Source organism: Bubalus bubalis, chromosome 21, assembly GCF_019923935.1.
Source record: "Bubalus bubalis isolate 160015118507 breed Murrah chromosome 21, NDDB_SH_1, whole genome shotgun sequence".
In the NCBI taxonomy this organism is placed as follows: Eukaryota; Metazoa; Chordata; class Mammalia; order Artiodactyla; family Bovidae; genus Bubalus; species Bubalus bubalis.
Window position 1 is genome coordinate 42,717,412 of NC_059177.1, and position 18,387 is coordinate 42,735,798.

Here is an 18,387-nt window from a genome sequence, read left to right on the forward strand (position 1 = left end):
GCCACTGTACATACTTTACTTTGTAAATATTCACTATATGATTTAAAAAACAAACAAACAAACTATGCACTATGAAATTTAAGTGAGACCGTACAGGCTTCCCTGGTGGTTCAGATGGTAAAGCGTCTGCCTGCGATGCCGGAGACCCAGGTTCGATCCCTGGGTCGGAAAGACCCCCTGGAGAAGGAAATGGCCACCCACTCCTGTATTCTTGCCTGGAAGATCCCATGGACAGAGGAACCTGGTGGGCTACAGTCCATGGGGTCACAAAGAGTCGGACACAACTGAGCGACTTCACTTTGACTTTCATACAGGTACATTCTTAACTCGGCACTCAGCTCTGAGATGTGCTCAGTAAACATTTGCTACCATATTAAGGTAGTTTTCTTTACTAAACACCTATGTACCAGCAACTGTGCTGGACTTTTTGGTTTTTGTTTTTTAATATCTTTCTCATTTAAGTCACCACAGAGCATTGAGTAGAGTTCTCTGAGCTATATAGTAATTTCTCATTCATTACCTATTTTATATATAATATCAATAGTGTATATATGTCAATCCCAATCTCCCAGTTCATCCCTCCCCATCACAACTCATACATTTGCTCTCTAAGTGTGTCTCTATTTCTGGTTTGCAAATAAGATCATCTATACTGTTTTTCTGGATTCCACACATATGCATCAATGCATGATATTTGTTTTTCTCTTTTGGACTTACTTTACTCGGTATGACGGCCTCTATGTCCATCAGCCTCTCCACAGATGACCCAGGTCTGTCCCAGTCCACTGTTGCTGGCCGTTTAAGTTGCCTCCGTGTCTTGGCTATTGTGACTAGCGCTGGAGTGAACGCCAGGGTGCATGCGTCTTTTGGAGTTACGGTTTTCTCTAGGTTTTCTCTGTGCCTTGGAGTGGGATTGCTGGGCCATGTGGTAGTCTTATTTTTAGTTTTTTAAGGACCCTCCATGTTGTTCTCCATAGTGGCTGCATCAATTTACATTCCCGCCAACAGCGCAAGAGGGTTCCCTTTTCTCCACACCCTCTCCAGCATTTGTTGTGTCTAGATTTTTTGATAATGGCCATTCTGACCAGTGTGAGGTAGCATCTCATTGTAGCTTCGATCTGCATTTCTCTAATGATTAGTGATGTTGAGCATCTTTGCATGTGTTTGTTGGCCATCTACATGCTGTCTTTGGAGAAATAGCTGTCTCTCCCGTGCATTTGTTGATCAGGCTGTATGTTTTTTTGATATTGAGTTGCATGAGCTGCTTATATATTTTGGAAAGTAATCCTTTGCTGCTTTGTTTGCAAATATTTTCTCCCATTCTGAGGGTTGTCTTTTTGTCTTATTTATGATTTCCTTTGCTGTGCAGAAGCTTAAAAGTTTAATTAGGTCCTATTTTTTTTAATTGAAGTATAATTGCTTTACAATGTTGCATTAGTCTCTGCTATGTAACAAAGTAACTATCTCTGTGCCTGTATGTCCTCCCTTAGAGCCTCCCTCCCACCTCGCACCCCACCCTTCTCGGTCATCACCTAAGCACTGAACTGAGCTCCCTGTGCTATCCAGCAGCTTCCCTCGAGCTGTCTGTTTTACACATGGAAGTGCATGTATGGCAGAAGGCAATGGCATCCCACTCCAGTACTCTTGCCTGGAAAATCCCATGGACGGAGGAGCCTGGTGGGCTGCAGTCCATGGGGTCACTAGAGTCGGACACGACTGAGCGACTTCACTTTCACTTTTCATTTTCATGCATTGGAGAAGGAAATGGCAACCCACTCCAGTGTTCTTGCCTGGAGAATCCTAGGGACGGGGGAGCCTGGTGGGCTGCCGTCTATGGGGTCACACAGAGTCGGACACGACTGAAGTGACTTAGCAGCAGCAGCAGCAGCAGCAGCAGTGCACGTATGTGAACGCTACTTCCCAACTTGTCCCACTCTCCCTCTCCCTCACTGTGTCCATTCTCTACAGGTGTGTCTATTCCTGCCCAGCAAACAGCTTTGTCTCTACCATTTTTCTAGATTCCATGTGGATGTTTTAATATACAACATTTGTTTTTCCCCTCCTGATCTACTTTACTGTGTATGACAAACTCTAGGTCCGTCCACATCACTACAAATGACCCAATTTCATTCCTTTTCATGGCTGAGTAATAGTCCATTGTATATATGTTCCACATCTTCTTTATCCATTCCTCTTTTGATGAACATTTATGTTGCTTCCATATTCTGGCTAATGTAAACAGTGCTGCAGTAAACATTGGGATATATGTGTCTTTTCAAATTATGGTTTTCTCTAGGTGTATTCCCATTAGTGGGATTGCTGACTCATATGGTAGTTCTGTTTTCAGTTTTCTGAGGATGCTGGAGGCTTCTCTTTTCTCCACACCCTCTCCAGTATTTATTGTGTCTGGATTTTTTGATGATGACTATTTTAACCAGTGTAAGGTGATACTTCATGGTCGTTCTGATTTATATTTCTCTAAAGACTTTGATGCTGGGAGGGATTGGGGGCAGGAGGAGAAGGGGACGATGAAAGGATGAGATGGCTGGATGGCATCACTGACTCGATGGACGTGAGTCTGGGTGAACTCTGGGAGTTGGTGATGGACAGGGAGGCCTGGCGTGCTGCAATTCATGGGGTGGCAAAGAGTCGGACACGACTGAGCAACTGAACTGAACTGAATGATTAGTGATGTTGGGCAGTTTTTCATTTGTTTGTTGGCCATTTTTACATCTTCTTTGCATAAATGTCTATTTAGGTCTTGTATCCATTTTTTGATTGGATTGTTTGGTGTTTTGACATTGAGCTGCATGAGCTATTTGTATATTTTGGAGATCAATTCTTTGAAAATATTTTCTCCCATTCTGAGGGTTGTCTTTTTGTCTTGTATGGTTTGCTTTGCTGTGCAAAAGCTTTTAAGTTTAATTACGTCCCATTTGTCTATTTTTGTTTTTATTTTCATTACTGTAAGAGATGGGTCACAAAAGATCCTGGTGTGATTTATGTCAAAGACTGTTCTGCCTATGTTTTCCTCTAGGGGTTTTATGGTATCTGGCCTTACATTCAGGACTTTAATCCATTTTGAGTTTATTTTTGTGTATGATATTAAGGAGTGTTATAATTTCATTCTTTTACATGTAGCTGTCTAGTCTTCCCTTATTAAAGAGGCTGTTTTTCTCCATTATGTAATCTTGCCTCCTTTGTCATGGATTAGTGAAAGTCGCTCAGTCCTGTCTGACTCTTTGTGACCCCATGGACTGTAGCCTGCCAGGCTCCTCTGTCCATGGAATTCTCCAGGCAAGAATAGTGGAGTGGGTAGCCATTCCTTTCTCCAGGGGATCTTCTTGACCCAAGGATTGAAACTGAGTCTCCTGCACTGCAGGCAGATTGTCATAGACTAGGTGACCATATGTACATGGGTTTATCTCTGGGCTTCCTATCCTGTTCACTGGTCTATATTTCTGTGCCAGTACCATACCATCTTGATGATGGTAGCTTTGTAACATAATCTGAAGTCAGGTAGTCTGATTCCTCCAGCTTCATTTTGCTTTCTCAAGATGGCTTTGGCTATTCAGGGTGTTTTGAGTTTACATACAATTTGTAAAAATTTCTGTTCTAGTTCTTTGAAAAATGCCATTGGTAATTTGATAGGAATTGCACTCAATCTGTAGATTGCTTTGGATACTATAGCCATTTTCACAATACTAATTCTTCCAATCTAAGAACATATGTATCTCTCCATCTGTGTGTTATCTTTGATTTCTTTCTTCAGTATTTTATAGTTTTTGGCATACAGATTTTTGCCTCCTTAGGTAGGTTTATTCCTACGTATTTTATTCTTTTTGTTGCAGTGATCAATGGGATTGTTTCCTTAATTTCTCTTTCTGATATTCCATTGTTAGGGTAAAGGATGCAAGAGATTTTTGTGTGTTAATTTTCTATCCTGCAACTTTACAAAATTCATTGATTGGCACTAATGATTTTTCTGGTGGCATCATTAGGGTTTTCTATGTATAGTATCCTGTTATCTGCAAACAGTGGCTGTTTTACTTCTTTTCCAAGTTGGATTCCTTTTATTTGTCTTCTCGGATTGCTGTGGCTACTAGGACTTTCAAAACTATGCTGAATAATAGTGGCAAGAGTGGATCCTCTTATCTCATTCCTGATCTTAGAGGAAATACTTTCAGGTTTTTCAACACTGAGAATAATGTCTGCTATGGATTTGTCATATATGGCCTTTATTATGTTGAGGTAGGCTCCCTTGGTACCCACTCTGTGGAGAGTTTTTATCATAAATGGGTGTTGAATTTGGTCAAAATCTTATGGTTTTTATTCTTCAAGTTGCTAATATGGTGTATCACATTGACTGATTTGCATATGTTGAAGAATCCTTGTCTGTCTGGGATAAATCCCACTTGATCATGGTGTATGACACTTTTAATGTGTTTTTGGATTCAGCTTGCTAGTATTTTGTTGAGGATTTTTGCATCTGTGTTCATCAGTGATATGGCCTTGTAATTTTCTTTTTCTTTTTGGCTGTGCTGGGTGTCCGTTGCAGTTCCTGGGCTCTTGGCAGCATGCGGGCTTCTCCAGTTGTGGTGTGCAGGCTTCTGCAGTTCTGCACACGGGCTCTAGAATGCACAGACTGTTCGCTTGCGGCACACAGGCTTCTCTGGTTGGGGCATGCGGTCTTTAGTTGCCCTGTGGCATGTTCGATCTTAGTTCCCTGACCAGGGATCAAATCTGTCCCATGAGTTGGAACGTAAATTCTTAACCACTGGACCACCAGTGAAGTCCTGTTTTTGGTGATGTCTTTGTCTGGTTTTGGTATCACGGTGATGGTGGCCTCACAGAATAAGTTCAGGAGTGTTCCTCCCTCTGCAGTTTTTTGGGAACGGTTTCAAAAGTATAGATGTTAGCTCTTCTCTGAATGTTTCCTAGCATTCGCCTGTGAAGCCGTCTGGTCCTGAACTTGTGTTTGTTGGAAGTCTTTACATCATAGTTTCCATTTCATGACTTATGATTGGTTTGTTCATGTTTTCTGTTTCTTCCTGGTTCAGTCTTTGGAAGGTTGTACTTTTCTAAGAATTAGTCCATTTCTTCCAGGTTGTCCATTTCATTGGCATATAGTTGCTTATAGAAGTCTCTTATGATCCTTTGTATGTCTGCAGTATCAGCTGTAACTTCTCCTTTTTCACTTCTAACTTTGCCTTGCTTCACATTGTGCTAGACTTTGAAGACACATCCCTGAATGTCACAGTCTCTGTTCTCACGGTGTTTACAGTTTAATGGAGGGGCAGGGAGGGGGCATGGAAACAAAAATGCACAGAGACATCCCTCCCCCTGGATTCACCACAGGCTACAAGGACTAATAGTCTGCGGTCCTACCCGCATCTCTTCTAAGGGCAGAATTCAGACTCTTGTATATTTATCCAAGTGAAAGTGAAAGTTGCTCAGTCATGTCTGACTCTCTGCAACCCTATGGACTATAGCCTACCAGGCTCCTCTGTCCATGGGATTTCCCGAAAAAGAATACTGGAGTGGGGTGCCATTTCCTTCTCCAGGGGATCTTCCTGACCTGGGATCAAACCCAGGTCTCTTGCATTGCAGGCAGACTCTTTACCATCTGAGCTACCAGGGAAGTCCCATATTTATCCAAGATGCCATTTTTCCAGTTCTCCCTTCCTCTCCCACACCAGCCCAAAGGATGGTGCACAAGAAGGGACACCAACGTGTCAAAAAACCCTGTTGTGAAGATACCAAAAGCACAACACATACACTGATAAAATCAGTGTAGACAGTATCTACTGTAGCTAAGCATTCACCTACCTTAGGACCCAGCACTTCCACCACTGGCTGTTTACCCAACAGAAACAGCACTGTGTTTACCGAACAGCCAACAGGAAGGTATTCATAGCAGCCTTATTAGTCATGCCCTGACCTGGAAGCTGAAGAATAGCAGGCCTGCACACCGGGATGCAGCAAGGGAACGTAGCAGCGAAGAGTCATCTGCTGACAGAGGCGACAACCCTGCTGAAGCTCACGCAGGCTTCCCAGTGACAGAAACCAGACCCCAAACAGTGACTGTGACGATTCCATTTGTACGAAGCTCTAGAACAAGATAAACGAGCCTGTGGTGATAGGGGTCAGAATAGGGTTTACTCTGGGAGAGGGTGGGCGTTGACTGAGAAAGGGCACGGGGAGCCCTCCGGGGTGCAGAGGATGTTCTATAGCTTGAACGTGGAGGTGGCTGTAAGGGTGAACACACATGCAAGCCTTCACTGGGCTACTGAAGGTGAGTGCACTTCATGGCTCATTCATGGCACCATTTCTAAAACGCTTATAGACAGACAAAGCAAGGCCCCAGAGGTGTTTGTATGTGTTTACTTATTAAGTTTTTGGCTGCACTGGGTCTCCGTTGCTGTGTGCAGGCTTTCTCTAGTTGTGACTAGAAAGGGCTACCCTCTGATTGCAGTGTGCAGGCTTCTTATTGCAATGGCTGCTCTTATTGCCGAGCACTGGCTTTAGAGCACGGACTCAGGAGTTAGGGGCACAGATGTAGTTGTCCTGTGGGATCTTTCAGACCAGGGATCAAACCTGTGTCACCTGCATTGGCACGTGGATTCTTAACCACTGGACCACCAGGGAAGTCCCCCAGAGGTGTTACCTGGTGCATGTGTCATCCTGTGGGGAAGGCTGGAATGGATGAGTGATGGGGTTGAGGTCTTCCTGATCCTTATCAGATAGAGGCATCAGCCTCCAGGGGAAGCACTGGAGCAAACAGAGAAAAGGAGACAGGCTCGCCCAAGGTCCCCAAGGACCCAGCCCAAGAGACTGTTCTCAGCAGTCGAGGACATGAAAGGAAGCAGGCGGTGGCCACAGGAAGGACAGGGGACACGCAGATGTCTTTGCACTGAGTTGCGTTCAGTCATAGTTGGGTATATTGTACAATATATAATGGTGTTTCCTCTGGAAATTGTATGTGCTAACTTTCACTAACCTTAGAACTAGGCCAGCATCTTCCAATCCCTCAGTGGTGTGAGCAAATGAGAATTGGCTGTATTTATCAGTACAGTCCTTGGAAAAGACTATCAGTTACCTGTAATACGTCAGCAAAGGTCCAGGCGACTTTTCAAATCGGCTTTGCCTTGGCAAGTGGCTGCGGGCACGTGGAATGTTTTCTTCATCAGCAAACTTCAGTGACTGCAGGGAGAGGACTCTTTCGTGGTCACTGAGCTTTTACTGGACACAAGTTGGCCTGATTTCCAACAAATCTGTTGTGCAAGGGTGGTTGGCAGGCATGCAAGGGACACTTGTTTGAACTCCAAGTCCAGGGAGCTGCTCCTTAGGGAAGCCTGGCTCTGTAATGCTCACACCACCCTTGGGACTCAGTCTCCCTCTCCAGGTGTGCGTGGGGAGATGTGAGGAGAAGCTCCGATCGCCCTCCCAAGCCTCTGGAGAAGGTCATTTTTCTGTCCTGGGACTTTCTTCTAGAGATGAAGTTGCCAGGCCTCTTGCTCTCTTTGCTTAAACCATGAAAGGCTTGGCCAGACCTCAAACAGCCTCCCTTCTCTATGCCCTCCTCGGCAACAGAGCTCACAATGGCAGAGCGCCCCAGGGAGATGCCAGGACCGTGGGCCCTGCAGTCCCCGCTCCAATTTCTGGGCCAGCAGCAGCAGGCATCCCGCATTCCAGCCCTGATTCACTCACTGTGGAGTCACATGCTTCCCTCATAGAGCCCAGGGCTCACCGTGTGGGTGCATCCGTTCATTCACTCATTCACTTCACTCATATTTTTTTTTTTACTGGAATGTAATTGCTTTACAATGTTGTGTTAGTTTCTGATGTACAACAACGTGAATCAGCTGTAGGTGTACCTATAGCCCCTCCCTCTTGGTCACCACAGAGCTGAGCTCCCTGTGCTATACAGCAGCTTCCCACTAGCTATCTATTTTACACATGGTAGTGTATATATATCGGAGAAAGCAATGGCACCCCACTCCAGTACTCTTGCCTGGAAAATCCCATGGATGGAGAAGCCTGGTAGGCTGCAGTCCATGGGGTCGCGAAGAGTCAGACACGACTGAGCGACTTCACTTTCACTTTTCACTTTCATGCATTGGAGAAGGAAATGGCAACCCACTCCAGTGTTCTTGCCTGGAGAATTCCAGGGATGGGGGAGCCTGGTGGGCTGCCGTATATGGGGTCGCACAGAGTCGGACATGACTGAAGCGACTTAGCAGCAGCAGCAGTGTATATATATCAGTCTCCATCTCTCAATTCATCCCATCCGTCTCTTCCCCCCTATGTCAACAAGTCCACTGCCTGTGTCTCCATTTCTGCCCTGAAAATAGGTTCATCTGTACCATTTTTCTAGATTCCATATATATGCATTGATACAAATATTGTTTTTCTCCTTCTGACCTACTGCACTCTGTATGACAGACTGTAGGTCCATCCACTTCTCTACAATTGACCCAACTTGGTTCCTTTTTATGGCTGAGTAGCATTCCATTGTATCTATGTAGCACATCTTCTTTATTCTCTGTGGATGGACATCTAGGTTGCTCCCACGTCCTGGCCATTGTAAATAGTGCTGCGGTGAACACTCCCTGGGGTGCATGTGTCTTTCTGATTTATGGTTTTCTCAGGGTATATGCCCAGTTGTGGGATTGCTGGGTAATGTGATAGTTCTCTATTTTAGGTTTTTAAAGGAACTTCCCTCCTGTTCTCCATAGTGCCTATATCATTTTACATCCCCACCAACAGTGTAAGAAGGTTCGCTTTTCTTCACATCCTCTCCAGCATTTATTGTTTGTAGACTTTTTGATGACAGACATTCTGATGGATGTGAGGTGATACTGCGTACTTTTGACTTGCGTGTCTCTAACAATTAGTGATGATGAGCGTCTTTTCATGTGTTTGTTGACCGTCTGAATATTTGGAGAACAGTCTATTTAGGTCCTCCACCCATTTTTTTATTGGATTGTTTGTGTTTCTGACATTCATTCTTTTAATAAACCATTACTGGGCACCCAGTCCAAGCCCAGCTGGGGAGACAGCCGTGAACAGGTCCCAGTGCCCCTTCAAGGTGAGTACAGTCTGGTGAATGAGACAGAGTTCAGATGATCATAAATGAGTGGTGAATATTAACACAGGGGAGCTTGGGGTGCCGTGGGGTCATGTGATCAGTGGGACCTCCTTGAGGAAGTGGCATTTCAGCCAAGACTTATAAAAAGGAATAGTCAGGCAGAGTTGAGGTGTGGCTCCCTGGGTAGCGGGGCAGCTTATAATAGAGGGGGAAAGTGAAAGACAGCGTGGCTTTCAGGGAGCGCAGGTGGCTCCTGGTGGCTGGAGTGTGCGGTGGGAGGAAGGTGGCCCTGTTCCTCCCTGGCCTCCCCTCACATGACTGTCCCTGCACAAGCCTCACCTGGGTCCCCAGGCCGCCCTGCTGTTCCCTGAATGTCTGGCGCACTCCAGCCTCAGGACTCTTGCTCTCATTGCTGCTTCTGTCTGCAGCCCTCTTCCCTAAGATACCTATGTGGCTAACTCCTCTGCTTCCTGCAAGTCCAGGCTCCCATCTCAGCTTCTCCATGAGCACCGCCCCCGCCTCCAGCAGACATTTATCATCACATGTGGCCCCACTCCCCGCCCCTCCCCAGCTCTGACCTTCCTTCTCTCCACCGACCTATCACCTTTTAACACTGTCTACGTATTCATTATGCCTATTTTCTGTCTCCCTCGCTATTAATAGAATGTCAGGGCCAATAGATCAAGGACCCCTGTCTGTTTTTTTCAAAGACACATTCCCAAGTCCTTGAACATAGGAAGGAACAAATAAATGAGGTCTGAGAGGTTGGCAAGGAGGGGGTCAGATTGCAGGGGCCTTGAAGGTCAGGGGAAGGCATGTGAGTTTGGTTTCAAGTGCAGTGGGAAGAGCCAAAGGGTTTGAAGTAGGGGCAGGGTCAGAGCCTGCATCACGTTTTAAAGCCTTGCTCTAGAATCTGTGGAGAGTGGTTTGAAGGAGGGAAGGCTACCGCAGGCATCAGGCACGCAGTGGGAATGCCTGGGCTGTGGTGGGGGCAAGAAGTGGATGGATTGAGGAGATCGCAGGAGGTAGAGTTGATCGTGCTTTTGTGGTTGGAGGAAGACAGGGCAAGGCAGCCTCCAGCTCCCACCTGAGCCACAGGGCTGGAACGGAGGCCCTTGTTAATTAAGATGGGGTGACAGGGAGAAAGAGACTCAGGGCTGGAGTGGTCAGGAATTCCATGTGGGCCGAGGTGAGTTGGGCCTCTTAGACTTTCGAGTGGAGATGCCAAGTAGCCTACTGGATGGAGTGTAAGCTCAGGGTGAAAGTCTGAACTAGAAATAAACATTTAGGAATCACTGACTTAGAGTTTTTTAAAGTCATGACAGAGTAGAGGGAGAAAAAAAGATGTCTAAGAACCAGCGTTGAGGACTGAACCCTGATGCCTTCTGAAACTGCCCTTGAGGGATAAGGAGTTTGCCAGGAAGGCAGGGAGAAGGCAGTCCAGGTAGAAGAAACCTCACACAAAAGAACACAGCTCTCAGTAATCTTCAAAACCGTCAAGTTCATCCAAAAGAGAGTCTGAGAAACTTATCACAGCCAACGGGCGCCTAAGGAGATAAGACAACTTAATGTAACATGGTATCTTGGATGAGATTCTCAGATAGAAAAAAGAATATTAGGTAAAAACTAAGGAACTCTGAATAAGGTCTTGTTGTTGCTGTTCAGTTGCTAAGTCGTGTCCGACTCTGTGACCCCAAGGACTGCAGTACGCCAGGCTCCTCTGTCCTCCACTATCTCTTGGACTTTAGTTAATAATAATGCTGCAAGCAATATCATATGATATCACTTATATATGGAATCTAGAAAACAAAGGATACAAATGAACTTACTACAAAAACGTTACAGATGTAGACAACTTACGGTTACCAAGGAGTAAAGGGGGAGGGATAAAGTGGAAGATTGGGGTTGACATATATACACCACTCTATATAAAGTAGATGACTAACAAGGACCTACTGCATAGCACAGGGAACTGTCCTCAATACTCTGTAATGGCCTATATGGAAAAGAATCTAAAAAGGAGTGTGTGTGTATGCATGTGTGTGTGTATATATATATAGCTGATTCACTTGCTGTACACCTGGAACTAACACAACACTATCAACTATACTCCAATAAAATTAAAAAAAAAATAAGAATATGCATCTTCACAACCCAGTCAGACTCAGTAAAGTGATTTCCATCCTGAATTGGGGAGAGGTGAGATTTTTTTTTAAATAATGTTATTACTTAATAATTAGTCTAATAATTAGGTTGTTAATTAGAACAGATGTACCATGCTATGTAAATGTATATCTACATACATGTAGGATGTTAAACAAGAGAAATAATAGAGAATCTGCATGCAGGGTACAAGGAATTATCTCTATGTTAATTTTTCTCTCAATCTAAATCTAAATCTCAATCTAAAACTGTTCTAAAACTTTTTTTTTCTAAGTGAGTCTTATAAAAAAAGAAGTGAGTCTCATAAATGATGCCCACACACACACACACTCCAAGGATTAGAGTACTTTGTTTCTCTGCAGAGGACTTTGATCCTGGCCAGTCCCATCTATGGTCAAAAGACTCAGGGACTCTGTCAATATCTCTTCACTGCCCCCCACCTGCCAAGGAACAGAGGGTCCTCACTGCCATTTACTTTCTCTGTGTTCACAGAAGGAATACTCTCCCCAGGCCATATTTCATAATGAAAATGAGAAGCAGAGACTAAATGGCTCAGGTAAGTCAGATTCACCTAGAATTCCTTGGGGATGCAATTAATGTTAATCTCTTTGCAATGCTCTGTAAAAGCACATTCCTTAGTCATAATTTTCCTGAACCCGCACCTTGTTTGACACCTGGCTTGGTTTTCCTTCAGTCAAAGCTTTGGCACCATCTGGGTTCAAATGCCTTCTCCACTACTTGAAATATTAGAAAGAGGTAAGTTTTGTATATGCATTTTTTATAAGTCTGGAAGGAGCGTCACCAATATAATACTACTGATCACGTCTGGCTGGAAAGTTCATGAATCACATTTATTTCATTCTTTACTCCTTTATGTGTCATTTCAACATATTTTACAGTATAATTAGATAAAAAGTGATCTTGGGTAAGTCACTTGAACCTTATTTTCCTCATCTCTAAAATGCGTATAACCATACTTAATCAAAAAGTGGGTTACATGAGATACAGTTTCCTCTGAAGAATGGATACGAGATATTGAATGCCCAGTGTCTGGCATCATGCCTGGCTTTCATGGTGGCTGGTTGTTGATGAGAAACATGACCAGTCTGGCCAGTGACTAGGTCTCCAAAATCAAAGTGTGTACTTGGGTCCTTGGGATCCTGTGTGGTGACAGGGACCTCTGAGTCACAGCAGAAGCTGGGCCTGGGCAGTGGTCAAGGGAGAGCGAGAGGCAAGTTGGCTGTTGGCCTCTGTGGCACCACGGCCGGGGAGGACACAGAGGCAGAGGTAGATGGTACTGTGTGGCCATGGTCGCAGCGGCCGGCACAAGACTCTCGGGTCCGCAGACGTAGCCATAAACAGAGGCTGTTCAGGAGCCTGGGCAGCTCTGGGGGTGGGTGCTGGGATTCTGTAGATTTCAGGGGCATTCATTTTGCAGGTGGAGAACTGAATTAGGAGCTGGCTCCTCCAGCTGGCTCTGAGCATGAGCAAGCTACCTCACCTTACTGCGTTTCAATTGCATCATCTCTAAGGTGGTATCTTGAATGGGACTCCGACATTCATGTTACCATACCTACCTTCCAGTGTTTGCATGAAGAGCACATAAAATAACAAAGATGCAGGAGAGTGGCCCATTTCTGAGGTCAGGGCCCCTGAGTTTGTATGCCAGCTCCACACTGTGTGACCTCAGATAAATTGCTTAACTCCTCTGAGCCTGTTTCCTCATCTGTAAAATTGGAAAGAAGGCTAACAGACCCTAATTCATAGGATGGTGAAGATGAAACAGAAGAGGACATAAAGCACATGAAGATTAGCTTTTGTTTTAGAAGAAATACAGCACAGCAGCAGTCACAGGGTAGGTGATCAAAGTGGTTGTTTTCTTACATCTTCCAAACTGCCTGGTTGACCTTGCCCATCCACCTTTAGACTCTTGGGGAAACAATGAAAACAGTGACTATTTTGGAGGAGGGGGCTCCAAAATCACTGCAGCCATGAAATTAAAAGACGCTTGCTCCTCGGAAGAAAAGTTATGACCAACCTAGACAGCTTATTAAAAAGCAGGGACATTACTTTACCAACAAAGGTCCATCTAGTCAAAGTTTTGGTTTTTCCAGTAGTCATGTATAAAGAAAGCTGAGCGCCAAAGAATTGATGTTTTTGAACTGTGGTGTTGGAGAAGACTCTTGAGAGTCCTTTGGACAGCAAGGAGATCCAACCAGTCCAACCTAAAGGAAATCAGTCCTGGATACTCATTGGAAGGATTGATGCTGAAGCTGAAACTCCAATACTTTGGCTACCTGATGTGAAGAATGACTCATTTGAAAAGACCCTGATGCTGGGAAAGATTGAAGGCAGGAGGAGAAGGGGATGACAGAGGATGAGATGGTTGGATGGCATCACTGACTTGATGGACATGAGTTTGAGCAAGCTCCAGGAGTTGGTGATGGACAGGGAAGCCTGGCATGCTGCAGTCCATGGGGTCGCAAAGAGTGGGACACGACTGAGTGACTCAACTGAACTGGTCCTCCCATTTCTGGATGTTACAGGAGTCCATGAAGCCAGAGAAGGAAATCTTGTGGAATCCCAGGGACCTCCCACCACAACTTACTTCCCCCAGTGAAGCCCCCGCTTCTCAGTGTCACCCACCCCAGGATGCCTTGGAACACTGAAAAAAAAATAAATAAATAAAAGCAATATATTGCCTTTGTTCTGTGCTGGCCACTGTTCTAAGAGATAGTGAAAATGTGTTGGTTACCCTCACAACCCTGAGAGATTAAGTCTATGGATATCCCCATTTTACAGATGAGGAAACTGAGGCTCTGTGAGGTTAGATAACTGATTCGTGGGGTCACACAGCTATGAATTAGTGGCCCTGGACCTGATCCCAGAGATGGCACTCCAGAACCCCACACCTGCTTGCGGCATTCAGCAAGGCCAGCAGCCAGGGAAGGAGAAGAGTAGGTAGGAGACCAGGCTGGAAATCAGGACACGGGGTTCTTGCCTTGGCCTTGGAACCGTGAAGCCAGGAGTCCTCACGCCAGAGGCTTACCCGTGCCCAGCCTGGGCAGAGATACCGGCCTGGCCCCGGCCTCCTGTCCCTCCCCCGCGGGCGCCTCCGGGCCTGGCGTTCCTGCCCCGTGTAACCTGATCTGCGGCGGGGTTTGGATCTCGGGCAAGTCACGGTTGTGAAGGTGCTCCGACAGAGGACTGCGCTCCGCGGTGCGCTCCCAGCTCCGCAATCCAGCGCACGAGTGCATGGCGCAGAGGCTGGGAGAGCGGGTGCGGGGGCCCACTGAGGCCACCGGGCTCTACCGGGCGGTGCTGCTCCGGTCCGGTAAGTGGCGGCAAGTCTCCCCGGCCCCCCGCCTCCGGGAGGGCGCGAGGAGGGCACCGCGGGCGCACCGCGCTCAGCCTCTGGCCAGCAGGGCGCCGTGGTCCTTCACTGCTGTGCTTTCCTTCTTGCCTCCCATCTTTCATTCTTTTAATTACTTTTGTTTTTCTTTCATTCCTTCTTTCCTCCCTACATTCGTTCTTTTGGGAATCTACTCTTAGATATATTGCTTTATCCTTTAATATGATCGTGTGGTGCGCACACACACATATACACAGACACTCACCGTTAGATAACTACAAAAGTTCCTGCACTCGCACAAGTGCGGGAAGGCATTGGTAGCCACGGGAGAACGGATATGGGTAAGACTGGTGGCCTAAAGGAGCACACGCCAGCCAGTGAAGGGCTTCCGCGGTTCTGTGAGGGGAGAGTGTGCGTGGGGCGGGAGGCGGGGGGAGGGACGGCGAGGACAAGTTCCAGGAAGGCGAGGAACCAGTTTTCTAGATGTACACATTTAAGGAGAAAACGACTTGGAAAGAAACACAGGATGGTGGTTTTTGAGGATTCGAGTTTGGGTGGGTGTTTTTTTCTATTTGTCTTTTTGTCATTTGCAGTAAACACATACTGCTTTTCTACTCAGGACGATAGTTTTTTGTTTTTTACTTTAGGAAAATAAAACAAATGTAATATAGGGTCAGTGTGAAAATAATTTGGAAAATACAAGGATGTGGAAAGAAGAAAAGGAACTCCCGCAGTAAGCGTCTAGGGCGTTTCATTCCTAACTTAGTGCTTGGAGACAGGCGTTCAGAGGAGGTGAAAATCGGCCCCCTGCCGGCTCCCTGCTGGCCAGGCGAGAAGAAAATGTGAAGGGACTTAGGCTCCCGAGGCAGCTACCCTCTGCCTTGGGCGAGGAGCCCAAGGATAGTCCTGGGCGCCCAGCCCTGCAGCTGAAAGCGCGGCCAGCAGCGCGGTGGACGGTGGGTGCGCGTCCGCAGCTGCGGCGCTTGCCCCCTGCCCTCACGGAGTCTGCTCCGGGACTGAGCGTTGTCTACTTAGATGGGCCCCGCCCTGGGGAGATTTAGCGCGGAGTTACTGCTTGGGAACTTTGAAACAACGATTCTCTGAGTCCAGAAGCACGGTCTGGCCAAGGTCTGAGGCGCCTTCCGGAAGCGGGGGTGGGGGGGCGCAGGGGTGGGTACCTTAAATCTGGCTGAATCCGAGCAGGCAGAAAGCGATCTCTGAAATTGGAAGAAGCTGATTGCAAACCTCAGCTCCAGGGATTTCCGTACAAGACATCTATGCCTAAGGGGGCCTCTATCCAGTTCCTGCCTGCTCACTAAAGTGAGGAGAGGGTAGCTCTAATCTGAAGATCTTGTATTCTCTAACCTGGAACCACAGCTAGGAGCCTCACTCAAACAGGAACATTTTTCTCCTGGCCATACATCCACAGTGGCAGACATGGGCAGACATGCCGGAGTCGTCCTGGGGCCACACACTGCCCGGTAACTCACAGCTGTCAGGAAGGGAGCAGAGGCTGGTTCGCGGGCCTCACAGAGGGTGTGCTTGCACCGTTAGGCGCTGTGCCACTGACTGTCTTCACAGCCCTACAAAGTCACAGCTGTTATCCCCGTTTAGTAGATGAGGAGCCTGAGGCTCTAGAGCTTAAGCAGCATGCCCATGGTCTTGCTAGGGGAACTTTTCTATCCCACTAATGTGTAGAAAACACAAACTCTGGTGCATCTATGCCAAGTCTGCACATCTTCTCAGAACAGTCATCATGGTGAATGACTGCTGCGTGTGTGTCTGCTCAGTCGTGTCTGAGCAACCCCGTGGACTGTACCCCGCCAGGCTCCTCTGTCCATGGGACCTCCCAGGCAAGAGTCCTGGAGTCGGTTGCCATTTCCTCTTCCAGGGGATCTTCCTGACCCAAAGGACTGAACCCCCGTCTCTTGAGTCTCTTACACTGGCAGTCAGATTGTTGACCACTAGCATCAACTGCTGCTAAGTCGCTTCAGTCGTGTCCGACTCTGTGCGACCCCATAGACGGCAGCCCACCAGGCTCCCCCATCCCTGAGATTCTTCAGGCAAGAACACTGGAGTGGGGTGCCATTTCTTTTCTCCAATGCATGAAAGTGAAAGTGAAGTCACTCAGTCGTGTCCGACCCTCAGCGACCCCATGGACTGCAGCCTTCCAGGCTCCTCCATCCATGGGATTTTCCAGGCAAGAGTACTGGAGTGGGGTGCCATTGCCTTCTCCAAATAGCATCATCTGGGAAGCCCTAAATGATTTCTGGTCACTAGCTATTGCCACTCTCTGCCAAATGCTGTAGATCTGCCATCATCAATTTCGTTTATTCATTCAGCTAGTGTGTGTGGACCACTGTTATACACTAGGCCCTGTGAAAGGCACAGGCACGTGCTGATATACAGAGAAGTCCCTCCTTTCAGGGAGGTAAGTGGTATTAAGCTCTATTTTAAACATGTGGAAACTGAGGCTCAGAAGGTAACATGACTTGTCTAGAGTCACACAGCCAGTCAAGGGTGGGAGCTGAGATTCAAACCCAAGGCCACGTGCCTCTGGGGCCACTGCTCTAGCCGTATCCCACAAGGAAGACATAAGGGTTGGGGGTGAGGAGCCAACTGGGCCATTGAGTGAAAGAGGCAAGAGCCCCCTCCTGTTAGAAGCCCTCCCGAGGACCGGTATGATAGGATCAAACCCATTTTCATTTACACCAGCCTCAAGTAATGTAATACTTATTGAGAAAGTCTCATTCCAAATTATTTTAAAACAATTTCTCAGTATTACAGTAATAGAGGCTCATCACGGATATTCTGGAAAATTAAGAATGAAGACGGGGAAGGCTCACCCACAATCCCACTAGCCGTAAAGCAGCCACTGGTAATCTAGGGGCAGTCTCCTGGTCTTTGCTGTGCGAGATTTGTGTGTGGGTGTGTGCTTCACGTTGCTGAGCTTGTACAGACTCGAGTTTTCAATCCCATCTTTCTTCACTTGCATAAATATCTTCTATAGTCCTGTTTCTAAATGGGCTAGTGAGGTAACAGCTACCACTCTGGAAGCCTGATGCTATGGCAGGCACCGTGTGCAGTGGTTCCTGTGCCATGCCCCCCTTATTCCCCAAAGAATGTCTGCCCCAGTTTAGAGATGGGGAAGCAGGAAGTTGAAGGTCACCGAGCTGCCCAACACTGGAGCCAGGATTAGTATCTGGGTCAACACCAGAGCCCATGTTCTTAACCACTGAGCTGGAAAGGGTCACCTCTGGGGAACAACTTATGCTTGGCCATGCCTGGTAAGCGAGGCAGTGCTGGAGTAAGGGTCCACCTGAGGCTCTTCTCCCACCTGGAGCTCAGCCCAGGTTCCTGCGAGACAGGGCAGCGTCTCCACGGCATGGACGGAGGGACGCCTTACCAGATGCCCGTGGATGTCAGCGTCTGTGCTTCTCTGCACCCAGATGATGGTCATTGTTTTCACTGCTGCCTGCCAAGCAAGGCTGCCAGATAAAATAGTTAAATTAAAATGGTTACATTTGAATCTCAGATACACAATGAATAATATTTTAGTGTGAATATGTCCCAAATATTGTATGGGTTTGCTAATCTGAAATTCAAATTTAACTGGACCTGCTGTGTGGTTTTTTTTTTTTTTTTTTACACATATATACATTCCTTTTTAAAAAAATTATTTTCCATTATGGTTTATCCCAGGAGATTGGATGCAGTTCCCTGTGCTATACAGTAGGGCCTCGTTGTTCATCCATTCCATATGTGACAGTTTGCATCTGAT

General features: G+C 46.7%; 1 protein-coding gene across 2 annotated transcripts in view; it reads left to right on the top strand.

Annotated features, from left to right (window-relative positions):
• The first annotated feature begins 11,746 nt into the window (after nt 1-11,746).
• Nucleotides 11,747-18,387, top strand: part of FAM107A (family with sequence similarity 107 member A) — a 38,029-nt gene continuing 31,388 nt past the window's right edge. Inside the window, exon 1 of one of the 2 annotated variants that reach the window (XM_025272721.3) lies at nt 11,747-11,810. Coding sequence is in view for 1 of the 2 variants with exons in the window: in XM_025272718.3 (XP_025128503.1) it covers nt 14,510-14,588 (79 nt within the window). In the remaining variant the exon portion in view is untranslated. Of the gene's footprint in view, nt 11,811-14,347; nt 14,589-18,387 lie in introns of those variants that run through there. The other variant, XM_025272718.3, reaches the window with a different exon arrangement.